The sequence below is a fragment of the Eptatretus burgeri genome, chromosome 7, assembly GCF_056783735.1.
Source record: "Eptatretus burgeri isolate ZD-2024b chromosome 7, Ebu_testis_v1, whole genome shotgun sequence".
NCBI classification, from domain to species: Eukaryota; Metazoa; Chordata; class Myxini; order Myxiniformes; family Myxinidae; genus Eptatretus; species Eptatretus burgeri.
The window spans coordinates 2,066,893-2,091,448 of record NC_140967.1 but is presented as its reverse complement, the minus strand read 5'-3'; the positions used below and the strand labels follow the sequence as shown (position 1 = coordinate 2,091,448).

The window sequence follows — 24,556 nt, the reverse complement described above, 5'->3', positions numbered from 1 at the left end:
CAGAGGGGGGGAGGGAGAGAGAGAGAGAGAAGAGAGAGAAGAGAGAGAAGAGAGAGAAGAGAGAGAAGAGAGAGAAGAGAGAGAAGAGAGAGAAGAGAGAGAAGAGAGAGAAGAGAGAGAAGAGAGAGAAGAGAGAGAAGAGAGAGAAGAGAGAGAAGAGAAGGAGAGAGAGAAGAGAGAGAAGAGAGATAAGAGAGAGAAGAGAGAGAAGAGAGAGCAGAGAGAGAAGAGAGAGAGGAGAAAGAGGAGAGAGAGAAGAGAGAGAAGAGAAAGAGAAGAGAGAGAAGAGAGAGAAGAGAGAGAAGAGAGAGAAGAGAGCAGAGAGAGAGAGAGAGAGAAGAGAGAGAAGAGAGCAGAGAGAGAGAGAGAGAGAGAGAGAGAGAGAGAGAGAGAGAGAGAGAGAGAGAGAGAGAGAGAGAGAGAGAGAGAGAGAGAGAGAGAGAGAGAGAGAGCAAGCGAGCAGTACCTGCTCCTTTCAGTCAAACCTTTCAATTGAATCTGGAGTACAACAAAATCTGCACCAGGAAATGAATTTGGGAATGGGAATGGGTACTTGCAAATGAACAGCAGAAACATTCATCGAGTTTCACAGAGATTTTAATTGTGCATCTGCAAAAAAACAATATCTGACGTGTTGCAATGACCATTTGCAAGAACCCAATGATGGTGGTTCAAAAGGTGAATGGCTGCATCCCAATGCCAAAAAGTACATACAATTACAATGCAAAATATTTACAGCAAAACACCTGTTGCCACGCATTAGCACAATATCTACCTGCATTTTGCTTCATACCTCATTCTCTCCCACTTTACACGCATAATTTTCAGTACGTAGTTAGCTCTTCTTCTTCTTTTTGGTAGCACTGCTTCCCAAATCGCTGGAGAAGAGGTGATTGTGAAATACTTCTGATACAAGCTATTATCACAGGCATGTAGAAATAGCAAAAAACTTATGTTACACTAATTTGTACACAAGCATATAACTGTGATGTCACCCAACTTATCATAATTACACCGACATGAAGAAAAAATACAAATAAAATGTCAGCAAAAAGTATTGGACTATTTTTATAATGTGGCTTTAGTGCACTTTAGTGTGTGAAGAGTTTATTAATGCCGAGAGAACATCACAGCTTTCACAGGTCATGTGATGCATCTTCAGAGCTCTGGGTTGTGGCATTCCATGAGAAATGCAAGATATTATTTTGAGTTTGACAGCAGGGAAAATGAAGAAATATAAAAGTATACCTTATAACCTGAGACCAAAACTTCTGATAAAAATCTTCACCCTGTGAATTGTTTTATCAACTCATTTCATGCTACTCACACCAAGGACCACACGTTTCCAAGAGACCTTTTTTGGTAGCTTATTTGCAGGAAATGATCGGCAGCCTTTTCGTTGCTAGAACTCCACATGTACGATGGATGGTCGGTCCCATCGTCGAACCACTTATGTTTCTGGTGACGTAAACAGCTCATGTTTCTGATGAATGAAAATTTCGATAAATAATTAATGTTGACACACCCTCCAGTGATTTGAGCAAATTGCAAAAAGCATCTGTGTTAATTTCAGTTCATTATAAGGGCGCATGGTTTACTCACATCAAACTTGCAATTTAGCAATCAGTTAGAAATGTGCGAAACCTGAATGACGTCTCACCGAAGGATATTGAAACAGAATTCTCAGCACGTTTCGTATGAAGACGGGCAAAATTTGAGAGCAAACCAATTCTGGTGACAAGAATGGAAGTCACTAAAACAATCCAGTTATCATCTGATCAAAGCCAAGCCAATGTGTGCGTGGAAACTAGCATACCCGAGGCTGGTGTACCCAAAGGAAAAAAAAAAAAAACACGTTGCATTTTCACTGTACAGCAAGCATCCAGGAAATATGATATTAATGAGATATCAAGAAATGTACACAACTCAAAATGGACCAAACAAGAATGAGGAAATAGAAGTTAAACATGAATGATGTTTCTATTTTTGTAGTTTATTGGGAATCGAGTGATCGACTTCACTTAAGAAAAAATAATGAAAAATGTCCTGCCGCATGGTCAGCAGGTGGTCCATCTCAAAGTTTCAAATCACTTGCAATCTTCGAGGCAATGTTTTTGTAAGCGAAAGACGTGCCTGAGATGCGCTTGAACCTGACCCCGTTGAGCGACAGCCGTGGAAGTTTGCACACCTCCATCTCCCACTGCACACCATCCTCTCCGTGCCCCTCACCGTGCAAACAAAACAAAAGAAAGGCCTCGCGCTGTTCATAGTCACAGCCGTTGGCATCAAGCACATTGTGAATCTCGCGCATTATTTCGGCTGGCTCCAGAGAGCTGGTGGTTCTCATATTCCACGTGAAGCGTAGGGAACGAGGTTTCGCTTCTTTCGTTTCCTCATGTAGCTCTGTCGTGTTGATGTGGCTGAAACCAGAATGAGGAGACGACCAAGATTGAAAGATTACATATATGCGAGTAAACTGCAAGTTTATCTTTCATATTCTTAACCACAAAGAAGGGAACAAAACAGGGTGAAACTTCTGAACAGATCAGGATATTTCTGTTGTGAAGGAACATCTTTCGAATGAAATTGTGCCTCTTGCAATTTGGTAAACAAGCACAAAAGGAAAAGCTCATGCCAAGTTTGATAATTCAATGAGTTAAACAGTGAAGGAACAGCAAATCTTGCCATCTCAATTCAACAGGTCTTTTAACCACATCAGCAGAGCACAGTTTGCATATTACTTGCAGTTTTGCATATTAGAGTAGAGTTTGCATATTACTTGCGGGAAACAAGTGGAGTCTGCATGTTAAAAGAAGACTCGATAGATGCTTGTGTGGAATGCATCGAAAGGGGTCAAACGGTTTTCGGGTCTAAACGGTCTAAGGTGTATAAAGGGTGTGAAGGTTCAAAGGGTTAAAAAGTCGAAGGGGTTAAAGGAGTCCAGGGAGTCTATAGAGGTCCAAAGGGTTCTAAAATATATGTTCCAATGGTAGTTATGGTCTGAAGGGGTCTTAATGGGGCCGTCAATGTTTGTTTTGTCAGGTTCATTCATGTTTTCACATGGTTGCGAGGTTGTCATATATATATATATATATATATATATATATATATATATATATATATATATATATATATATATATATATATATATATATATATATATATATATATATATATATATATATGTGACGTCCAACAACATCTTGAATCCAGTCTTTCTTCCAGTATACTTGTGAATCTTGTCACCTCACCAACTTCAGTGTTTCCAGCTTCTTCACCAGTCAAGATGGACTTTGCTTCTGCCACAATATGACCAGTCCGTGTGAGGTGATCGGAATCGCCTGTAACCCCAACGAGTGGCACCTCTTCATTGACAGCTCATCCAGGAGCCTCAAAGCCATGCTGCTCCATAACGGGAACAAGTACCCCTCTCTTCCCCTGGCTCACTCGGTGCACCTCAAGGTGGATTACAACAGCGTCAAGACCTTGCTGAACGCCTTGAAGTATGATGAGTACGGCTGGGAGGTCATCGGAGACTTCAAAATGGTGGCATTCATGATGGGTCTCCAAGGCGGTTGGACCAAGTTTCCTTGCTATCTTTGCCTTTGGGACAGCAGGGACACCAAGGTGCACTACCACAGGCTGGACTGGCCATAGCAGACCGAGTTCCCCGTGGGGAGGAGCAACGTCAAATGGGAGCGACTGGTGGACCCCCCAAAAGGTGCTGATGCCACCACTGCACATCAAGTTGGGCCTCATGAAACAGTTTGTCACAGCTCCAGATAAGGAATCGGCAGCCTTCAAGTACATTCAAGACTTCTTCCCTGAGCTGTCTGAGGCAAAGGTCAAAGCCAGTGTCTTCGTCGAACCACAGATAAAGAAGATCATGGAGTGAAAGGAATTTCCCAAGAAGCTCACGAGGGTGGAGAAAGTGGCTTGGAAGAGCTTTGGCACAGTGGTTCGGGGCTTCCTGGGCAATCGCAAGGCCGAAAACTATGTGGAGCTGGTTGAGACTCTGGTGAAGAACTACGGCACCATGGTCCATACCCTTGACGTCCATACCCTTGACGCTCATCTTGATAAATTCAAGGACAACATGGGAGCGTACTCTGAGGAGCAAGGCGAGCACTTCCACAAGGATATACTGGACTTTGAACGCCGCTAACAAGGGCAGTATAACCAGAACATGATGGGAGATTACATTTGGGGGCTGATTCATGAAAGTTATTTAGTGTATAATTGTAAATCTCGAAAAACTACTCACTCCTAAATCTTTTGTGGTCATTTTTGTATAAGTTTAGTATGAATACATGTTAATTTTCATTCATATGTTCTTTTTTTTTCTGACTTTATGCGAACGAAAAGACACAAATTCACCCGTTTTCTCATTGAAAATAGGTGAATTTCAAAAAAACACTCTTCTGGTCACAAAAGCAAAGTTTGAGGGGAATAATAGCCATTTCCTATACTTTAGAGGCATCAGCAATTAGGAAATGACACTTACTACCCAGGAACAAAAATTGTTACATAGTGTAATAATAATATATAATACCATTCCTTTTGTGCCATAAAGGCGCGTAGGGCTGCCGAAGCAGTTTCATTGGCAAGGAGTACAGTCCTGGATGGGTCGCCACTCCGACGCAGGTTACCACAAATGGTTATTACCCCCAGTGCATTGGAACTCATTCTGCTGACCTCGGAAGTATAACAGGCTGAGTCAACCCCACCTGGTATTAATTCAATGGTTGACAGGGGCTCAAACTCAGGATCCTAAGGCCCCAAGCCACCTTCACCACTAAGCTAACAACAGGCTGTACAGGATATAGTCCAGTATAATGATTTGGATGAAAAAATTCCAAGTTTTTGTGAAAAGCTTGAAAAGTAACTCGATCAAATGATCTACTCGAAAAATTCATTTCAGAGCGTGATCGACGTAAATTCATTTGCAATGACACAAGGGAGAAATTTCAGACAAGGTTCCCTCCTGAAGTAAAGTATGTTAAATCACGATACCTGTGTTACCAAGGTGAGCGTGTCGTGTGGGTAAAACGGCAGGTTACCTTTGACACTCGATCACTGATGTTTCTCAATGCCTGCCACATTTGTAACTCGCTAACCGCACCGACTACGATCATACGTTTGGTATGGTTTTGTAGTTTACGTTCATCGTGTTTCGGAAATGTAGTAATATCAATGATTAATCCTTGGGACTTCCGACTCATTTTGTGGTGGTAGGTCACGGACATTCCAATGCATCCAACAACGATGTTTTCAGGCCCAAATGATAATTTTCCTTTTGTCACAAACAATATATGACATGTTGTCAGATCCTAAAGCCACACATTGCACTGTTAGCAAGGGAAGCTGTATGCAATGTCAATGTGTATTTTGAAAGGCCATATTCTCACCTCGTGCCTTCATAACGCCCATTCCGCTCAGGTTCATTGAGGGCCCTCAAACAGAACAAGGAGGAAAATAGCAACAGTGTTTTTAAACGAACATGATTCGCCCAAGGCGTCGTACACTACATCTGTCAAAAATCAGAGCAAGTTTAACAAATCCATTCACTGCACTTGATCCACCACTTGAAACAATGGAAACATTTACATGCAAACATTTAGCATGTCTTGGTACTTTCTGTTGCAAACGACAAGAAACAAGGGATGGATGCATAGCGGACATGCTTTGCACGTTAAGGTACGTCCACAACAGCTCCAGCTGTTATTTTAAGCCATTAAAGTTCAAATACTTTGCAACAGTTTCTGATCCAAACATGCTTTGGTTGAAGATAAGAATATATAATTTACTTGGACATGTTTTAAAGCGACCAATACAGCTGTTAGCAGAAGCAAGTTCACCGAAACGACACAAGCAACCGACACTGCACACAAACTTTTGCCATTTTGCGAAGATAGTAATGACCAGTGCCATTTCCCAACAGACAACCAAAGACAAAAGGAGCAGAACAAAACCAAAATGGCAATCCAGAAAGAATGCCAAGGAGAGTGAGTGGAGACAAGAGTCAGGGAAGCTGTGCAGGCAATTCTGTGGAACAATTGGGTTAGTTGGTTAGCAGTGGCACATCTCGAGATAAATCAGAAAACAAGCTAATCAGGAATGTTGCTCTGGAGAAGCCTGTGCAGTATAAGCAGATACCAAAATGTACCCTTTCGGCAGAAGAGAGTCAGACCAAAAGTTAAGGGTGAGATGTTGATGTTAGGTTAGAAAGAAAGAAAGAGAGAACTTTGTATATTTGTCTCAGCAAAGTCTTCCTACCTTCTGTTGAATCGAAAAGAGAGATTTCTAAAAACAGAACAAAAAGAACCATTCATGTAGCACAAACAGGAGCAAATAAAACGTTTTTAGTTGGCAATTAGGAAACAGTGCAACAATCAGGAGAATAAACAAGCGCTATTATCTATTTACAACGTATGCAAACCTGATGGAATGTTGGACTTGCCTGCCCTCCATTTTGTTTATTCCTTGCACACGACGTTTCCAGTCTCTCCTCTTACTCCCATCTGCTCAGACTTTGCCTTCTCTCCACACTCATCCTACATCCCCTTGTCTTTTTTCATAATCATACTCCTTCCCTTCCTTTTCTCATGTTTTCCCCATGTCTGCTCCTGCTCAGTGTGGACATGCGTGGCCCGAGGCCCAATAAACAATCTTCTTCAATGGCCACAATTATTCTCACATTCTTGTGGGATTGGCCGGGGGAAGTTTTTGGCCCAACTCTTTAATGAACAGGCTGACCAGGCCTGACGCTCGACTAAGTAGTTAAGGCAGGAATTTGTAATTTGCTCATGGTATTGGTGATAACTCACCTACTGCTATTAACGTCCAGAGACTAATGCCATCAGATGGGACATCAGCTTAACGTCTATCTGAGAAACGGCGCACACATTGATGACTCATCCTGGTTTTGAAACACTGGGATGACAGTTTATATCTGGGTCGGGATTCAAACACAGGCTAGACAGACGAGTGTGCGTACCTCTAGGCCAGAGGCTCTATAAATAATGACTGTTCATATTTGGGTATTATACATATTAAAAGGGAATGAAAGACTTACTAAAGTGGAAAAACAAGCAACGAGACAAATGAGCCAAGTAAAAGAAGTTACCTTTGAATCTTTGTTAAATAAATGCAATTATCCAGTTTTTAAAGTCTAATAATTTGATCACTTTATGAACCACTCTAAAGCAGCAATGTTCAGCACCGCCGAGTGAAATGGACGAGGGGGGCACCAACCACCGAGTGGAGCAGACGAGGGGGGCAACAACCGCCAAGTGAAGCGGATGAGGGGGGCACCAACCACCGAGTGAAGCAGACGAGGGGGGCAACAACCACCGAGTGAAGGGGACGAGGGACACCAACCGCCGAGTGAAGGGGACGAGGGACACCGACCACATAATGAAACGGTTCGGGGACCCGGGAGTAGGGACCTGGGACCTTGTCAGGGACTAATGCCACAGTGAAGAGAATATAAAATGTCCACAAAGCCAAGCCACATTTAGTCATCGCATCAAATTCCCTCATGTACTCCTTCATTCTTCACCATACGAGCTTGTAAGATAAACTTCTGGCTCGAGTTGACTCGTCTAATCCAAAGCATACTTTCCATATCGTCACTCAACAAAAAATAAGAAAAAGATTTTGAATTTAAAAGCTCTTCCTTTTGAGGGTCACCTTTAAGAGGGTACATCCTTTACCGGCATGTGGAAAATTGTAATCTTCGACGAGCACAATTAACTTGAAACTTATGTCGTGCTGTGCACAGGCATGCGATCTATTTAGAATAATCTTTTCCAGCACTTGGACTGAACGAGTATTGCTTTGGAACATAAAACAAACTATGGTTATTTTTCTAACAAGTTGGCCATTGTACCTGCAGAAAAAAATCAAACCGTTTAACGGAGCTTCTCAGCTGTTAAAAGTTTACCATTTGTCGAGGGTCGCTGATCATCAGGTGTGTACGGGATGAAGGAAACGAGTTCCTCCCATTGTTGGGTGATGTTGAGCATGTGAAACATGCGTTTGAAACGCTCCCTTACCATCACTTCCATCTCAACCACAATGCAGTGTGGGAAAAGTGCAAAATGGGCGTTTGTATATCATTTTGAAATCTTCATCGGTTTTAAAATGGGCAAAAATTCTCTTGAACAAAAAGTTAATGTAACTCTCAGAAATGACTTTGGAATTCAGGAAAATGCAGCAATCCGCATTATCTCACAAGTTTCTCATTCCTGACGGTTCATGTAGATTACTTCCCGAAACCATGTCACTGGAAAGAATGAAGTCTGTTTTCCATTTTTTCATTCAATCGAAACTTCATTTTTAATGTCAAAAGTATATTATTGAAGTGTTCAATGCAAGTTTTAAGGCTCAGTGGAAAGCAGAGCAAAGGGTAAAGGGGTAACAGACAGTAGTATGTGGGGGGGGGGAGGGCGGGAGGAGAACAAGAGAGCATGGGGGCACCACAGCATGAGGAAACAAGTTGGAGAACGGTGGCTCAGCGGTTGGAAATAAATATATTTTTTAAACCTCAGCCATAAATGACGGACATAATGAGGTGGTAATGGGCAGTAGAAGGCCTGGAGGGAACAGCAGGAGACAGGCACGACAACTTCAACTCTTTCTTCTGACGTAGGAAAACTGCACAGCCATTGTGGATCAACAAAATGTCCCCAACAACCAGCTGAAACAAAACTGCCAAACAAAACTACCAAATTGATCACCTCTGAGGAAATTAAACAATCGTGCCACTCTTCCTCTCGTGATCAGATGTATTTGCTGGTAAATCAATTTGTTACCTTGCCGTGATATGTTCAAAAGGAGCATGATGCCATGCCAAGTGGCCCTTTCTCAACTAAAACGGAACAAAAACTCTTCAATAAATGGTTATATGATGCATCTTCACCAACACAGTGCTGTGTTTATGTTGGTTTTTGGAAAGCTGGAAACCTAAAGAAATGAAACTCCAAATCTAAATTGGTGCACTCAAACAAAATCTGCACTGCAGCCTTGTTTTTGTTGCTTTTTTTTTTTTACATGATCTAAGCTTGTAGTGAAGCTGGCAAGCGCACGCGCACGCGCGCACACGCGCACACGCGCACACACACACACAACACACGACGGCGGCAAGGAGGTGGCACGCTTTGCTGCCTCCCCCTTTGTCAGGGATGGATGGGACCAAAGACTATGCTGAACACAACATCAATGGGAACGAAGACCGTGGCGAGCACAACAGCTTAGGCGGGACAGAGGACCGCACACATGGTGCACGGTGAAGCGTTGTTCGACATACATTGTGCCATGGCCTAAGTCTGCAGCTCAGTAGACTCTGTCAACTCCCTCCGGCTGAGCATGAGGGACCGAGCTTTGGCGACTCCTTTTGCTTACATCCTCCCACCGAGGACGAATGGGACCGAGCTTCCGTGGGATCAAAGACCGCACCAAATTCACCAGCTTCGCTGAGAGTGAAGACCGAGCCGAAAAGGCAGTTTCCATGAGACCGAGGGCCACGCATGTGGTGCTGCCTGGTATTACGTTGATCGACACGCATTTGAGACATGGCCTGGCAGTGCAGCTTGGAGGGCTTTATCGACTCCATCCCGCAGAGGAGGAGTATAACCGAGCATCAGTGGGAATGAAGACAGCGCTGAATGTAATCCTCTCCCCATTACATCACCAAATCTGGTTAAAGATCAAGATAAATAAAGTTAAAGATAAGGATAATTTAAAAAAAAATTTAAGATGAGGGATAAATACTGCATTTTCCTCTCAAAAGATTTTTGAATTGTAAATGACAAGGATGAACGCCACAATGCAACACCTATCAGCACAAAACCAGAACAACTTACATTTGCAATGCGATCGAGTATCAAACTCAAACTCCAGACTTAAAACTCAAACATTAACACAACTGATCAGGTTTTAACCCCAGCTTCGAAATAAAAACATAAAATACCTTAAACCAATAGAAATATTTTAAAAGTGAACAAATAGTCTTGGCCATTACCCAAAAAAGTTAGTGTGATGTTGTTGGACTTTCTGTATAGTCGAGCCATGTGTCACGTGACACACATTAAAAAGGCAAAACAACACTTTTCATAGAGTCGTCTTCACACCAGAACCAAAAATTCTGCGAGACCACAGTGAGCACATCAAAAGAGTCATCAGAGAGGTTCTCACCTGCGGCTGAACTTGGTCGTGAGTTTGCTGAAAAGCGTTCCGGTTGCACCACGTTGTCTCTGGGGGTCATGCGAGAGTGTCGGCGATCCCGGTGGCCCGTTGTACACGGCGTTCTTTCTTTCGCGCAGCTGACCACCATGAAACGTGCTACGGCTGGAGGTACCGCGTGGAAAGCGCATACGCTCCTCCGAAGGCGCCGCCGTGGCGCCGGGGGGCGTACTCGTACTGATGCTGTGCGCCGAGGGTGAGGCTGTAGGTGTGTGCTTTCCACCCGCCGTGCTGCAAAACAGAGGTGAAGAGATGAGGAAGGCAAAGCAAGTGCACAGCAGAAAATGGTTACAAGGTTACAAAACAAATCAGCAGCAATCAAACGGAAAACCAAGTCCTGCATTCTACATGAGAGTCATCAGAAGGAACTCGGTCTCATTGGCTATTACAGAAAAACGACAGACAAGTTTGATTTTAAACATCATTTTCACAAATGAATGTAACTGGAAGATAAAATGACGTGTAAAAATCGTGCATGAAAAAAGTCCGAGTTTTGGTGTTCTGAACTACCTTCAAAGCAAAGGATCCCACTTAAGATTTGCATCATCGAACAGTCATTTGATGTCTGCATTTGATGATGTTCATCATTTCATCTGCTCGTTCCACGTCTAATAATGCATTTATCTTTTATTTCAAGTTGGTTCATGTTTCAGTCCTCTTCTTGAGTATGTTCATCGAGCCATTAAACCCATTCTCTCTCACCTGCTCTTCTTCCCTCACACTGCCAATTCCCTCTATCTTTCATCCTCGTCACTTATCATTCAAACATAAACAAGCAAAAAAAGACGTAAAATGTTATAGCCCCCGTTGTTTTAGTAATTTTGCTGTATGGAGTTAAAGGGCGAGCCCATATATATGTACAACAAAAATGGCCACCAGTCTACCAGTCGGCCATCTTCGATCAGATCGCAAAATAAAGTGAGGCGCACGTGTATGCCGTCATGTGCTGTGCTTGTTCCAAGTTTGAACAAAATCAGACCATGTATGTCTGAGAAATGGTTGGGAACGTGTTCAATCCTGGGGTTTTTGGGGTTTTTTAACAACTAAAATGGCCGCGTCTACCAGTCAACCATCTTTGATCAGATCGCAAATACAGTGATTTGCACGTGCATGCCATCATGTACTGTGCTTGTGCCAAGTTTGAACAAAATCAGACCATGTTTGTCTGATAAATTGTTGGGGACACATTTAAGTAACAAAATGTCCACCAGTCGGAAATCTTGGATCTGATCTCGAAAAAAATGATGCGCTTATGTATACCATCATTTGTTGTCTTTATTGTCTGATGACAACATCATTTGTTGTCATCATTTGCCAAGTACAAATAAAATTGGTCCATACATGTCTGAGATGATTGTGGATGCGCACGCACGCACACACCAACACCAAATCCATGATCCCCCATTTTGGACTAAGTCCAACGGGGCGAATAAACTCCTATCTTTCCCACCTACCTTGATGTATCATGTACCCACAACCTCACCCTTTGTGTTTGATCATCATACCCTCACCCCTCTCTTTCCTACCCTATCATGAACATTGAACATCAATCAACTCCCCCCCACCCCTCCCAGAAAGATTCCCTACCCATCCCTTACCACATACAACTTCTCACACGACTCTCAAAACCAAGCGGCTCCTGCTGGTCACTGGTTTATTTGCAATGCTCAACCCCTCTCTTGACTTGTCTTCTGTTATCTTTCCTCCCTCCCTCCCCCTCTCAACCTCTCTCAGTCCTTCCTGATTTTTTTCAAAAGTCCAGATGCAGTGTCCAGTCTCATTCTTAGTGCTGCTTTGTTTTGAACTGCCCCTCTCTCCATGCTAGTGGGCGATAAGAATGCATTTTGCCAAGCTAGGGATTCAGAAATAAAACCTGATACACAGTGAAGGTAGAGTTGCAATCATTAACTGAGATACGCTCATAACTCGAGAACCACAATGCTGCAGAGTCTTGATGTTCCCGCAGCCTGACTGTAATGGAAAGCTTTCAAAAAAAAAACCAAATAGTTCTTTCTCTGTCTGTCTCTCTTTGTCTGTCTGTCTCTCTCAAGTTTTTCCAATCTCACCAAGCTGTCATATCCATACACCACATCACTCAATCCAGTGGATAGGTAATGGCCATCAAGTAACTTGTTTTCTCACCATGGAAGGTTAACCCAAGTGAAGGTTAACCTATGTCATTCTCCAAGAATTGCAACAAGTGTGTATAATCCTCAGGTGAGCCAGAACGCTTCATCTGGCTCATCTAAAGAATTAACTCTTCAACCACCTTCCTCAAAGTACTGCTGGTACCGTGTTAAGTCTCTCTGGTGTGTGGACCCTTCAATCGTCTCACTCTACTAAAATTACAAAACCAACTCATTAAGGAAAGACCAAATGTCTTTACCTGGTGTTTACCTCCAAATCTCATATCCCGTTGCTTCCTGGACACCGACATTTTCACCTGAGACTGTAGAGAATGTACTGACCAGAATCCACTCTGAGTTGTACGGATATCTCAGAATGAATGTTCAATCCCTCAGCGACGAGCCTAGATCGAAAAAATATCCGTGTTCTCAAAGTCTATTGTTAATATTCTGACATCTCATCCACCTGCTTTCCTTAGTCAGTCCATAATATTATGCTTCTTCTCATCTGCTTGGAAGACAGCTAGCATCATTCCAATCTATAAAAAGGTGCAAAAAGAGATTATCTTCACCAAAAACTGGTTACCTTACTTTCAATTGTAAGTAGTCAAGGAATCAATCATCAAAGTAGACAAAGTCCTTCCTTTTCTCAAACATCCCGATCTCTGATCATCAATTTGGATTTTGTCCCAGTGACAACTTTGGAAATGCCACAGCTTCTCTCTTAACAAACGATTGAGACTCAACCTCAAACAAGAGGTCGGGGCTATATCGTTGGATACATCTCAGGTATTTATGAGTCTGGCACCCTGCTCTGCTTGCCAAGCTTTCTGCCTTCTGGATACAAAGGTCACTTCTATGATCGATGACCTAATTCACTCATACTGTCAGTTACTCAGTCTTATTGGCAGCTTTCTTCAAAGGCACCTTGTATTTGGAATCCCTTAATCTCCCCTCCCATTAGAGGTAGGAACATCACAAAGCAGCATCTTGAACCCAGTCTTACCAGTCATGTACACAAATATGCTCCATTATGCTCTGTAAAACCCTGTTTTGCTCTTTGCAGATGACGCCACATGGTTCTATCCAATAACACTTCCCATCAACAGGCTAGCAGCAGCTGCTTACAAGGAGAAGATCCAAGGCTGATCTGACTCCTGTTCATGTCATACTGAGATCCAGACAAATGTCAATCATCGCCGTTATTTCAGAAGGATGTAAAAAAAAAAAAAAACAACATAATAATAGAAGGGAACTCTTCGACGTCACGATGTCACCAGCTTTGCCTCCGCCCACTTTATTACATCATTATACATGCTTGTACCAAGTTTGATTTAAATCCCTGAACCTAGAATCAAAATATTTAATCATTTTGGTTGCCAGGCCATGCATCCAATACTTCAAACATATATTCCCCATGACTACGAGATCATAACTGTGATGTTTCATGTCGATTGATGAAGCGGTTCAAGAGAAATAATTGTTTGAAGATTTTCCTTGAACCCAATATCACTGCCAGACCATGTGACGTATTAATTATTCGTGAACACCCTGGTATCTCCAAGGCTTGGGGAACATGTGGGTGAAGTTTCCCCTCGATGAAGTTTCCCCCAAGCCATTCTGAAGAAGAAGGTTTTTAAAGGTTAATTCTTCAAAAAAAAAAAAAAAACATAGCTGCCAAACCATGTGACCTCAGATGTCATTGGTGGAGAACTTTTTGTTCCTCATGGATCGGCAATCATACCTGTATACTTTCGACTCGATCTGTTCAGCCGTTTCGGGGAAGAAGCTTTTTAAAGGTTTTTATGTAAAAAAAACAACATGGCTGCCAAACTACGTGACCGATGACGTCATCCCCCCCCCCCCCCCGAATACGATGAAGCCCTCGATGACCCTCAAATTTTTTCATACCAATTGGATAAAGCATTCGATGTATGCAATTATGATGCCATAGCGAACCCACCTGTGACATCATTAAAAAAAAAAACCGAAGCCACCTATGACATCATCAAAAAAACCCGAAGACACCAGTGACATCATCAAAAAATTTTTTTTTTAAATCACACTTCAACCATGAACAACCCTTGCAATGCAAGAGCTCCGGCAATTTTAATCATGTGCCTGAAGCCAAACGGTTTGAGGGCGATTTCTGAATCAGATTTTGATGCTGATTACGAAAAACGATTTTTAATTGCCGCAGCTGCTGATTTTTGGGGTGAAAAACGCCATTTTGTGTTTTTTTTTCACCCAAAAGTGTGAAAAAAAAATATCGTTTTTAATTCAGTTATGTAAACATCACCATTGCACATGCGTGTTGGATATTAAAGCCCATCTCTTTGTGGACATGGGTAAACATTAAAAATAAATTAGGAATAGGACATTGTGGTTTTTGGAGACTATCCTGCGTCGGAGTGGCGACCCGTCCAGGATTGTGCCCAACAGCCCAGGAGACTGCTTTGGCAGCAACGACGCTCTTTACAGAGGATGGTCCCAATGGATGGATGGATTTTGTATTTGTATTTGTACATGACGACGGTACAAGAGACAAATCGTACTTGCATCCTGCCCGCAGGAAGATCGATTAAGGAGGAGATCAAATCATTGAAGAAGGTGTTTGCTGCGAGGGAAACCCATGCGTCTAAAGCCTGTATCTCACTGGGCTGTGACAGCTCGCGACTCGTTGGAGACACCAAATTGCGATAAAACGGCGATAATTTTCACTTGGAATCACACTGAATTTATACTAAAACACATTTGCATATGTCTCACGAATATCGCACGAATGTTCCACAAACTCCCAGCGAAATTTGGGATGAACTTCGCCTGGAGTTCGCATACATGTCGCACGACATTCGCGCGACGTTCAGGTGACAAAACTGAGATTTTTTTGGCACATGCAACTGTCGCGCGACGGTCACACGACGGTCGTGCGACCATCGCGCAAATGTCGTGCAACAGTCGCATGACAACTGTGCGTGACAATTGAGAAATCGGGACATATATATATATTGTTGCGGATTTCGCGCCCGCCGGCGTGCTGACGGCCACGTAACTCGAATCGCGGCACGTCGCCCACCGGACGGACAATCCAGTCGTGACCCTCTCGGACTAACGCCGGGAACCAGTCACGGGTGGACCTTTCGGTCTCACCGCGATCGAGCCAATCAGCCCCCGCGTGGGATAGGGTTGCTCGCCAAATTCGACCTACCTAAGTACCCACGCGGAGGGTAGACCGGGCGATCGCACCTCGCCGCAGGTCGACTTCGGACACGGGCCACTTAAGCGACCCGTTCCGTACTATCAGAATAACCGAGCGGTGTTATCGTCGACCTCGACGGTTCGATTAATTATCGGGCGTATTCAGCCCACTACCAACCCTTTACGTGAAGCAAGATGAGGATTCAATGGGAGAAAAAGACGAAGCAAAGCGGGAGAACAGTTCAACAATAAAGCACATTTATTCGCGGCACACGGGAAGCACACATTCAATTCAACCAAAAGCACACAAAAAAAAGAAAACACAATTCCATTTACACAAAAAGCAAATATAAAAGCGAAAACACAGTGCAGAGCTAATACCAACTACCGAGCACACGGCAACACTTATACAATTCTACTTCACAGACGGCGCCGACAACACATACCCAAAACCAAGGAAAAGAAATACCCCCAAGAATGAGGCGGGCCTGAGGCCGAGACCGGGTCGCGCCTACCCGTCTGGTGATGAGACGCAGAGCGGCGATGGCGCCTCTCTCCGCGGGCCTCGCGGACAGTGTCAGGCAGGGGGTGGGAAAAGGGGCCCCCTTGGTTGCACTATCTCAGCGCGGGGGGAAACAGGAGGGGGTTGCTGATGCTCGGGGTATAGAGGATCTTTATTATCCCTGGTGTGCGTCTCCACCTCGGCCAGGTCGCGCTGCCGGCCTTCCTCGGGCGTGCAGCTCCCGGCACCGTCGCGAGCACCCCCTCGTCTGCCTTCGCCGCTGCCGCCTCTCCGCCTCTGGACTCTCCACCCTGGACTCTTCTTTGGGCTCTCCTCGTTCGACTCTTCAGCTTCTCCAGCTACTGCAGGCTTCGGGCTCCAGACTTCCACACTGCTCTGACTGACGAACACGGTCCTTTTATCCCCCCGTAGCTTCGCCTTTGACCCCCTCCCTTTGACCTTTCACCTCGCTCCCCATTGGCCCGAGAAAAAGTGGGCGTGAAGGCTTTTTGATCCACAAATTTGCATATATCGATCGTTCTGGAGGCGGGGCCAAATCGCCCCTCGCTCACCGATTGGACGGCAAAAAGTGGGCGTGTCGTTTTTGATCCGTTTTTGAAGCACAAAATCCGTGATTTTGTACACGCTGTTCAACGTGCGCCCTGCACGAGTCCAACACCGGTACCCACAGCGGGGCAAGAACGGTGGCGATGCTACGGTTGCGAGGTGTGACGTGAAGGTCGTGGCGGTTGTGGTGAAGCGGTGTTGTGGTTGGTGGTTGATGTTGTGGTTGTGGTGGTAATCATGGCGGTTGGTCCAAAATAAAGATAGTAAAAGAAAAACGGCTATCCTGAAGAGTCGCAGCACGTATAAATGACATGTATTCCCACTAGACAACGGGTTTGGGCCTAACTACACATATACTTGCCGAGATACCTCACCTAAGGGACCTGAATGGTGGTTTGCGAATTTGGTAACCACAACAATATATATATATATATATATATATATATATATATATATATATATATATATATATATATATATATATATATATATATATATATATATATATATATATATATATATATATGAGGCCTCTCCCTTCTAGCAATCATATTGTCAGTTGGGAAATGAGTAAGAGAGTACCTGACTGAGTACTACAATGGTGTGGGAGCTGTGCCCTGGCAGAACAGGATGGTGGGATTAAAGGAGAATGCTGACCAAGCCTGATTGTTCAAAGTGTTCTGTTACTTGTCAACGTTGCACCCACAAACATTGTGTGTGACCCAATTGTTCATCTGCCTTGATAGGGGCTTGTGGGTGTGACCATATTTTGTGTGTAACCTAATTTATGTAAAAATATGTGTGACATGATTTAGGAATGATGGGAAAGTGAAAAGTTTGCATTGAAGGCCATTACTCAGAACAGGAGAGAAAGAGGAAAGACAATGCTGGTTTTACAATATGGACTACGAGTTGGTTTTTTTTGTTTGTTTTTTTTTAGTCATATCTGGATTGAACTATTGTGAAACTATCTACATTACATTGCATGTCACATTTGTCGCACCTTCTGACTCACGGAAACTAAATTGAGAAGGGTTCGAGACAACCGCAACGACTCTGTGACTATTTTGAGACAACATTTGTCGCACGAATTTTTTGAACATGTTCAAAATTCCAGCGCCACCAGAGCGACGTCCTGCGATTCACGCGAGGAAATTGAGAACCACCGCAAACGTTTCCAGACATTTTGGAGAATCCCGTTCGCATTTTGGCGCGAGCTGTCGCAGCCCAGTGAGATACAAGCTAAAGCTCAGTGGAAGCTCACGCATCGGTGTGCAAAATAAAACACGCAAGAGTTGCAGGGGATACGAGACCTCTTCGGATGGCTATTGTGCATTGGGATGACCAGCGATTTGGATCTTGAATTGGTTTTCAGTTATCCTCTTGCGCTCATGTCCACGACACCAGCACATGTGGACGGGTCGATCAACAAAACCGACAAGTCAAAACTGATACATAAATTGGAGGAAAGGATGAGAAGCGGTAAACCGCAAAGTCGAGATGCATGTGCGGTTGATGCAACGTTTCTCACACGTACCCTTGTGAACTTATCTGCAACATTTGTAGGAATAGCAAAAGTTGTACTCGGAAGGTTGTTAGACTTCGCAGAGAGTAAACTTTGTATGTGACACACACAAAAGACCATCAATAAAAGATATCGAGCAGGACATGAGAGGACTGGTATGTACAGATATTGACTTCATCATCTCTGGTCCTGACCAAAAGCATCCAAGAATTTCAATGCTGCGCTGAACTCAGGAAAAATTCAAGACAGCCCTTTTACACTTCCTTGTTAAGGAATGGCAGTGATCACCATGCCTCGAGCAGATCCAAGGGCACACATTGTTTGTGGGACTGGATGACGAGGCATACCGTTATCAGGTAAATGAATGTGGTATTGCGATGGAAGAGGTACTCAGCCTAGCCAGCAACCACGAAGAGGCTGACACTCGGCTTATGAAATGTAAAGCACGTGTGTGAAATTTTCCAAGATGGAAATATCATGATCCAATCTTCAGACAGAGATGTGTCATCCAGGATTGCACGTCATCAAAGGATGTGACGACACAGCCAGTTTTGCACGCAAGGGTAAAGCTCGTCCATTGATGCAAGAGGAAGACCACAAATTCAGGAAAACCTTTGCCAAACTGGGACAGTCTCCAACCATATCCCCAAGTTTGTTTGCAGACCTCGAGGCCTTAGTCTGCACCCTGTTATGGAAACTGAAGCAGATATCGGTGAATACTGCCAGACATTCTCTTCCAACAGCATTTCGCACCAAAGCACAAATCTCAGCCTCTGGAGAAAAATCAAGGAATCAGATCCTAACACTCTGCCTCCATGCATGTCTGTTCTTTCTGAGAAAGTGAAACGAACAAACCTGCTGCTTCTACGTGGAAGAGAGCAACAACATCCGATCCCCATGCCTAAGTGGCATAGGAGAACGGATGGATACTGGAGAATGGCCAGTACACCAAAATGGTTTGAAGGCAGACAGGTTCCAGAAGATGTTTGTTGTCAGATTGACAAGGACACAGGCGAAGAGATGAGTGATGACAAACATGATGAGATTACTGAATACTCTTCCTCCTTTGATAAGGCAGACAGTAATATTGATTGAGAAGTGACATTCTCCAGTGCAGTTGACAAAGACGTCGACAATAATATGTGTGATGCCAAGGATGATGAGATGGCTCAATCCTCTTTCGATGGGACACAGCACCTGATCTGGACTGAGAAGTGGCATTTTATAATGAAATTTAGTCATTAAAGACAAGGAAATCCAACACAGGTAGAGGCCATTCAGCCCATCATGCTTGCACGAACACCACACCAACCCATCAACACAAGATCCAAGGAAGAAAATGCAAAAAAAGTTTTTAATTAATGAAATAATTGTTTGTTTTTTTATTTGCTTGTTTTTTATTTATTTTTTTTTTTTCTTCCCCTCAGCAGATGGGGCATGTGCTTCTTTAAAAACACACAACAACCACACCCCCCCCCCCCCCCTTGACAAGACCCCCGCCAACAGCACTCCGCACACAATCACCCATCAATGCTCAAACTACCCAAAAGTCTTATTAACATTCCAAAACCCCTCTATCTCCATAACTTCCAGGTATCTATCTAATTCTAATTTAAACTTATCTACTTTTTCTGCTGCGACTACTTTTCCAGGGAGACCATCCCATTCATTAACTACCCTCTGAGTTGAAGTCCCCAACATTACTACCGTCTTAACTCTCCTCCTCTTTACTCTCAGGCTATGGCCCCTGGTCCTACCACTGTCTACTCTGTTAAATAATTAAAGATAATCGTGCCATAGGTTACGAGTTGTTTTGGCATAATTCCATAAAACATCAGCAAATTTCATTGTGCATTTAATTTATATGTGCCAAGTTTGCATAAGCAGTTAATTTTGAAAAACTAAACAATAATGGTACAGTTTCTGATAAAATGGGGGAAGGTGAAACATTGTGTCAATTTTATCCACAATAACTATGTTTACATGACAACTATCAATTTTAATGAATAAATGAGTACCCATACCAACCTTATACATGTATAAAACACACTCGCTGGACCACATGCCCTCTCCCCCTCATTCTCTGCACCACACCCCTCTCCCCTTCACTCCCCCTCTTCACCTCAATCACTGCACCACACACCCTGTCCACACTCTCTGCACACCTCCTCTCCCCTCTCCTCTCCACCACACACCCTCTCACTCACTGTACTGCACGGCACACCCTCTCCCCTTCACTCTTTGTACCACACGCCTTCTCCCCTCTCTATATCTTCAAGCCTCACCTTTTTTCCTTGCCGTTGTGCACGGCAGCTTGTCGATCATTTCCACTCTTTTCACCGTAAACATATGTGTTCCGCCTGTTCATTCCACTAGGTAACACACTGTTCTGCAACACAATGCACCACTCATCCAATGATCATATGATTGATATCAAGTCATATTTGTTGCTTTAATTATTTTTTAAGCCATTAAACTGAACGATACTGCTCATTAGAACATAAAAACAAACAATCGGTGAAAAGTTTTATTTATTATTTTACTTTTACGTCACGTTTGCCTCATTTAAGGTTTGCTCTGTCAGGATTGACCTGAAAGTTCACAATCCACCATGCAAACAAGATTTGACAATAATAATGAAGGAATGCAGGGAACAACAAAGTAGAAATTAAAATATGAAATAAAAAGAAAAGAAAACTGGAGTTCATATAATGTGTAGTATTGAGGAAAACATAAAATAAAAATAAAATATAAATAAACAAATAAATCAATAAAAAGACTGCACCTTATCAGTGCCGTCTTGAGAAAAGAAAAAAAAAAAAAAAGGACATGGGAGAGGTCTTTTCAACTCTTGCTTTGTGCTTACGAGCACGATCTATATTTCCTATAAGCTGCGATTTTGTCTGAATATCGATATTCCCCAACGCTGAGAGAGCGAGCGGAAAATTTGATCGGTCGAGATGACATAAAATGGCGTAATATTTTGTCCAAGTACTGCAAAACGGGAGGAGGTTTTTTTGAAGTGTCAACAAGGTGATTTGTGTTCCACAGTGTTCAAGACTTCAACTATATAATTCAACAGAAATAAAATCAAGATTTTAAAGGCTGTAAAATAAATAAATAAATAAACAAATAAATAAACTATTTTTTTTTAAGTAAACCGCCATTGATGCATCATCGTTTACACCACCTTCTTTTACATGGTACATTAGTTCTTCGTGCCTGTTGTTCGTGTTCTTTATGACAAACAGTACATTTCACGCCTGGAATGACTTCCAATTTGATTTCACTGCCAGACAGGCAGACAGAGTACGACAATGACCTTACTCCTCCGTACACATGCGCGATTGGGACAACATTCCATACAATGTGCCAAGTTCAGGGCCAAAGTACTGCTAAACTGCAGGATCGTGTTCCTCGTCGTATTCTGAATCGTGTTCAAAATACAACATTCAATTGAAATCAAGTATTTCCTGGATCATAGACTGATGTTTGTAGACAGACAGACAGACAGACAGGGACAGACAAAGTGAGCAAATTGCTCAACCCCAATTTTCGCTTTGCGTGTGTGGGGTAAAAATCGTGCGGGTTAAAAATCTCCCACAACACCAGTGAGGAGCTTGAGCAGTATAATCAATCGATCCATAAACAAATGTTGCGGCAGCTACGGTGATTGTTTCACAGTGGAATGACGCTTGCCAGGAAAAAACTTCCATGAGCCGAAAAAAACGTGCGAGATGTTGGACAGAGTGAGGAAAAAAATTGAAATCTCCCAAAACCCCAGTGAGGTGCTTGAGCGGAATCATCAATATATCTATAATAGAAATGTTGCAGTAGCTACAGTGGAAGTTGACTGCCATCGATGCATTGTCTTTCACACCACCCGATTAAACATGTTACATTAGGTCTCCGTGCCTGTTCTTTGTGTCCTTTACAACGTCCTTTACAAAAGTAAGTTTCATGTTTGGAATGATTTTCAATTTTGTTTCACTGCCAGACACAGGTCGACAGAGTGAAAAAATGATCTCACTCCTCTCTGTGCACGTAAGCTCGAGACGAGATTCCGTACAATTTGCCAAATTCAGTCAAAATACTGCGAAACTCAGGCTCGTGTTCCGATTCGTGTTCTGCAGTGTTCAAATTTCAAAATATAGCATTTAATTGAAATAAAGTAGCTCCTCGATCATAAACAGATAAAGTGAACCAGGTAATTAAAGAGACTAACTGAAAATCAAAATAACAAATATTTGGCATGAAACTGCATCAAGATCTTCATCCAATATGGGCTCCGGTATCACTGGGTGCACATACCGGTCACTTCGCTGACGCGTTTAATCAAAAGAGAGCATGTTCACCTCACAAACATATTGCATGTCCATCTGTGAGTCTCATGAGGATGTAAAATGAAGGTGAAACAAACAAAGAATTGGTCTTTGGAACTTGGAGTAGTTGTTCTGTTGTTGTCGTCGTTGTTGCTGCTGTGATGGCTGTTGTTGTGCACTCCTTCTGTGTACTATTATATATTTCTTAGACGAGTATAACGAGATATTATTTTTTGTGCTCCTTCCGTGTCCGTCAAGCTTTACTCTACCGGTCAAAAGTTTTAGAACACCCCCATTTTTCCAGTTTTTACTGAAATTTAAGCAGTTCAAGTCCAGTGAATAACGTGAAATGGTACAAAGCTAAGCAACAAACTACCAGAGGTTAAAAAAAAGTTTAGGTTACAAAAAACTGAAAAATATTGTACATTTCAGACTTGTTAAAAAGGCCTTTTTCAGGGAACAAGTAATGGGTTAGCAACTGCAGCTGTTCTGCAGCAATGGAAGTAAATTAAGCCTTGAAAGTTGATGCAAACAATTCTTACAGGTGTCCGAACTTTTGTCGATTAGTTACAAATCCTCTGTCTGTATAAAAGGAGTGTTGGAACAGACTGTGTTGCTACACCGTCTGAAGCATTATTTGGACAATATTGCACTGCAGGAAGTAGTATGTTTCTATCATAATGGTGAGAAAACGACAATTAACAAAGGAAGACAGACAGACCATGATAACCCTTAAAAGTGTAGGTCTTTCCTTTAGAGAAATTGCAAAGAAGCCAAGGTGTCAGTGAGTACAGTTTCCTGCACCATCCATTGTAGAAAGAATGCCACGAGTATGTTCGGCTGTTATATCTGCAAAAGGAGGCTACTTTGATGAGTCAAAAATTTAAATTAAATTTTGTTCAACAAAACGATTCCATGATTTCTTTTTTATCTGCAATTGTTTATTTGCTCTATGCTTCAATTTCAGAGTACATTGAAACATTAAACTGCTTAAATTTCAGTAAAAACTGGAAAAATGGGGATGTTCTAAAACTTTCGACCGGTGGAATATTCTAAAGGGTTACTGCCGACGTACCATTGGAACTGCTACAAGAAAGTTCCAAGTCCTACTTCCTCCTCTTCCCTCCCGGAAATATGGGTTTATAAAAGAGGGATTTCTGTGATAAAACGGACACAAATTTTTCCTCCAAGTAAAGAGCATGCACGCTCGCACACCGCATTTAGTAATAGATTTATGGAGACCGACAGTGCAACTGTGACAGTTATAAATGAGGGTCATTAGCCATAGTTATCGCCAGAATTACTCCACCTTGTCCATTCCATGGCAGAAACTGTCTCGATAAAATGAAAAACTAATCAAGGGAATGAAATCACTCTCTCTAGATGCACAGCTTTCCCTCATGTGCAGCAGGGCAGAGGGTCAGGTGTGGTTACAAGGAATAACTAGAGTGAAGTCAATGGCACGCCATCACAATTCCTCACCTTTCCCACCAAAAGCAAAGTTGAAAGATGGCAAAGAGTTCCACGAGGCACTAGGAATGACCCAATATCATATTTCTAGTTTTAAAAAAAACAAGCTCCTGTTTTGACCCCTGTGACTTCAAGTCCCCACCCCCTGGAGCATGAACCGGGGGTCAAATCGAAAAATAATTGCATTTATGAAGTTTAAGAAAACAAGGGTTTAAGAATGTGCTCATAATTGCATTTTTTGGTATTTGAACACTTGACCCCACTCGAGAGCAACAGGGTGTGGGGCCAAAAACGATATTGCTCTCCTTCTTACCATGTGGTGGTCATAACTACCAAGTTTGGGGAATTTCTGCCCAACCATTTAGGAGGAGATAAGGAGATCTGATGCAAGAGGAAACCATTCGGCCCATGCCTGCACCACACCAACAACAGATTAAATTATAATCAGTCAAGCTAACAACTTCATTTCATTTGGGGGATGAAGAGGGGGGATTAGGGGTGAGAAAACAGTCTGGCATCCCACCTTGCTTTCAAAACTTTCTGCCTCTGGCATCCAAAGCCAACTCCACTCTTGCATTACTCATGTCTTGTTACTCTCATA

At 42.8% G+C, this 24,556-nt stretch overlaps 1 protein-coding gene across 3 annotated transcripts in view; it reads right to left on the bottom strand.

The window, feature by feature from the left end:
* Window positions 1–579: 579 nt before the first annotated feature.
* LOC147022550 (MAP/microtubule affinity-regulating kinase 3-like) overlaps window positions 580–24,556 on the bottom strand; it is a 145,052-nt gene continuing 121,075 nt past the window's right edge. For 2 of the 3 annotated variants that reach the window (XM_085887235.1, XM_085887238.1), the window contains exons 14-18: window positions 20,449–20,552; window positions 10,198–10,476; window positions 6,277–6,303; window positions 5,409–5,453; window positions 580–2,420 (exon numbers count right to left, since the gene is read on the bottom strand). In XM_085887235.1, the coding sequence (XP_085743361.1) occupies window positions 2,075–2,420; window positions 5,409–5,453; window positions 6,277–6,303; window positions 10,198–10,476; window positions 20,449–20,552 (801 nt within the window). In that variant the 3' untranslated portion in view covers window positions 580–2,074. The remainder of the gene's footprint in view (window positions 2,421–5,408; window positions 5,454–6,276; window positions 6,304–10,197; window positions 10,477–20,448; window positions 20,553–24,556) is intronic. The other variant, XM_085887237.1, reaches the window with a different exon arrangement.